Source organism: Geospiza fortis, unplaced genomic scaffold, assembly GCF_000277835.1.
Source record: "Geospiza fortis unplaced genomic scaffold, GeoFor_1.0 scaffold172, whole genome shotgun sequence".
NCBI classification, from domain to species: domain Eukaryota; kingdom Metazoa; phylum Chordata; class Aves; order Passeriformes; family Thraupidae; genus Geospiza; species Geospiza fortis.
The window spans coordinates 4,058,433-4,061,678 of NW_005054309.1; the positions used below are offsets into that span (position 1 = coordinate 4,058,433).

The 3,246-nt window shown below is 44.2% G+C and overlaps 1 protein-coding gene across 1 annotated transcript in view; it reads right to left on the reverse strand.

Annotated features, from left to right (window-relative positions):
* RFC4 (replication factor C subunit 4) overlaps positions 1-418 on the reverse strand; it is a 12,586-nt gene extending 12,168 nt beyond the window's left edge. The window contains exon 1 of the mRNA XM_031055384.1: positions 294-418. Coding sequence (XP_030911244.1) covers positions 294-403 — 110 coding nt within the window. The 5' untranslated portion in view covers positions 404-418. The remainder of the gene's footprint in view (positions 1-293) is intronic.
* Positions 419-3,246: the final 2,828 nt, after the last annotated feature.

Below are 3,246 nucleotides of genomic sequence, written 5' to 3' on the forward strand. Positions count from 1 at the left end.
TGTACCTGAGGGGCGGGGGTGAGGGGGCAGCGCGCGCGGAGGGCGCGGGGTGGGCGGTGCCTGAGGACGGCCGCGCGCGCCGCCTCACGAACGCGCCTCCCCACAAAGACCGAGAGCCTCCCCACAAACGCCGAGTGCCTGCCCACAAACGTGCCGCCCCACAAAGGCCCCCAAGCGTGAAATGAACCAAAAGACCCCCTCAAAAAAACAAACGCTGCCCAAGAGCAAGGGAGGAGGGACCTCTCTGTGCAGTGGGACCTGCTGGGTTCCTGAGACAGGGCCTGCTCCCTTACCCTGACGGCTGAGGTGCCTTTGGGGGCTCTGGAAGCGTCCCCGAGTGAAGTGAAATGAAACCATGAAATGTGAGCCCGAGGCCGGCCAGGGCCTGTCCTGGGACAGACATTTCCTTCGTGTGCGTCGGTGCTCAAAGCTGCTCCGGCCCTCGCTGCTGCCGCGCGAACAGCTCCCCCCGGTGTGCAGGCTCAGGGGTATTGGTGATAGAGCGAAGCGAAAGTCAATCCTTTGTGTCTTCCCATTATTTCTAATGATATCCATCGCTGCTAAGCCAGGGAAAAAGTAAATTCAGGAGTGCGATTGATGTGACAGATCCCTTTAAATGACGAGAAAACATCCTGGTAGATGTGGCAGTCGTGATGAACGCCCACGTTTCCATGTGCTGGGTGGCTGTAGCTTATCCTTCCAATTACACACCAGCTTTGTGGGTAAAAAAATGGAAGTATTTCTGCTACCAGCAGAATTGTATTCTGTGGCTGCAGATGTTCTGCTTTACTGTTTTCCCTTGGCTACTCCTGGGCACGAGACACAGACAAGAGTGGCCTGGGAAGCTGCAGTGGTGATCCCCCAGAATAGACCCTGTGGAAGTGAAAAGAGACTGGAAATGGTCTCTATGGCAACAGAAGAACAGCCTTCGGAAAAAGAGATGTAGGAAAAAATGTAGGCTGAAAATACATAAATCTGTCAGTGAGTCAAACCTGTAATTCGTGTCTGGGCAATTTTAAATAAGTTGTTTCCTTTCATCTGGCATTCTTCTATTGAAGAATGAAATCCAGATTGTAGTCTTAGCAAGAAATGCCCACACATATAATTACTGAAGTTGTTTTGTTCTAGATGAAAATGCAATGATTTTTTATTCTACTGTGATTATATTTGGTACTTCCAAGTCATGGTAACAAATGATTTCTGAAATCAGTTTCTTTCTGCAACTGTATAAAGCTTTGCTGTCTGTTTGAAGCTTTGTTCTATTTGTTGGTCACTATTCAATCCACTCTCCTTAATGGGGCCACCTCAAATGTACCTTGCATTTCTCATTTTGTCAGCTCTGAATAAGCCTGAGATTCAGTGGAATTTACCTTCTGCTGCATTAACTGAACTTCATAACACAACTTTTAGTTTCATTACCTTAAGAAAAGTTTAAAATTCCAGAAAGGAATAATGAAGCCCAAGCTTCTCTCTCTTTCTCCCTGTTTTTTTCTCTCTCTCCCTCATATATAAAAGGACTGAAAATTATGCTTCCCCAATTCTGCTGGATTGCATTCACTCACCATCTTAAGGTCCAACAGATCCAACTCTCTTACCATGTCCTCTCATTTGCTTCTGTCTGGCATTTCCCATGGAAAGATTGTTTTTTACAGCAGTCTAGTCAGTGCTCCTAAATGGAGACCCTTCCCAGTTGCTGTGGTTTAGCCTTGGCCAGTAATTAAATCCATGCAGTCCTCACATACTTCTGTCCCTCTGATGGGGTGGGAGGAGAATCAGAAAAAAAAAGTGAAACTTGTGGGTTGATATAAGAACAATTTAATAATTGAAACAAAGTAAAATATGATACTGAAGATAACAAGAAGAATAGCAATAATAATTGTAATGTAAAGGAGAGAGTGAGAAATAATACCTCAGATAAGTGATTCACACAAAGCTGACCGCTGCCCAGCCCATCCCTGAGCAGTGATCAGCCACCCCTGTTTATACACTGGGCAAGACTTCCTGTGGCATGGAATATCCCTTTGGCCAGTTCAGGTCAGCTGTCCCAGCCATGCTCCCTCCCAGATTTTTGTGCCCCTCCTCACTGGCAGAACATGGGACACTGTGAAGTCATTGACTTTGAGTAAGCACCACTTGGCTACAACCAAAGCATCAGTTTCATATCAGCATTATTCTCACACTGAATCCAAACCACAGCATTGTAGCAGCTTCTAAGAAGAAAACCAAATCTATCCCAGCTGAAACCAGAGCACCAGTCTTATGTGAGCCATTTGCAGATGTACAGCCACAGAATGAGGGTTCAAGAGCTCATCTGACAGAAAGCCAATGTGTCAGGGGCTAGTGACAGTAGCAGGGCAGGAGAATTGATTAGAGGGAGGACATTTGTCTTTATAAGTTACTCTGCCTGCTGCCCTGGAGACCTCCCCATGCCTCCATCAATCTAGACCTCCAGTCAGTTGACATGAAAGCTTCCTAGGAGATCAGCTCAGGGATTTTTATAATGCTGAAAGTGGACAAGTGCCTTCCTTAAAATAAACTACATAGAGTTCATAAAAGTAAGCTGGGCCTAAAAATTACAGAATCACTTCTGTTCAACAGCTTTGTCTAAAATCCAGGCTTTGTTTTAAAAGAGGAAAGAATTAAAAGAAATGAATGCAATAAAAATAGGCATATGGATTTTTGTAAAAATTTAACAGCAAACATTTATCTCCTAACTCTTAGCATTGGAAGACACCCACCAGAATTGTATAAGCAACACAGAGCAGACTGGCACTGGAGGTTTTCACTGTCCAAGCTGCACAAACAAGAGAAGATTCAAATCAACATGGCAAGAAGGTACCAATGGGCTTCCTTTTTTTCTCCTTAGATATAACAACTAGGACAGCATTTGTCTCAGCTCAGGTAGCTGTGGGATATGATCACTGCATAAAAAGTCATGGCTAAGGTGGATACTGCAAATAGGAAAATATCCATTCCTTCTCAAGATGCAGGAATCAGAGGCCTGAAACTGAACTATCAAGCTTCAGATTTAAAACCAAAAGAAGTTACTTTTTTCACACAATGCATATTTAAATTGTGAGTCCTGCTACTATCAAGCTTTATGGCCATCAAAATTATAAGTAGATTAAAAAAAAATCTAGACAGATTCCTGAAGAAATAGAGTATTAAATATTATCAGTCATGTGCAGACTTCAGGAAGTCCCTGAACCAGAGATCACTGCAATCCGACAGGGAAATACCAGAGAG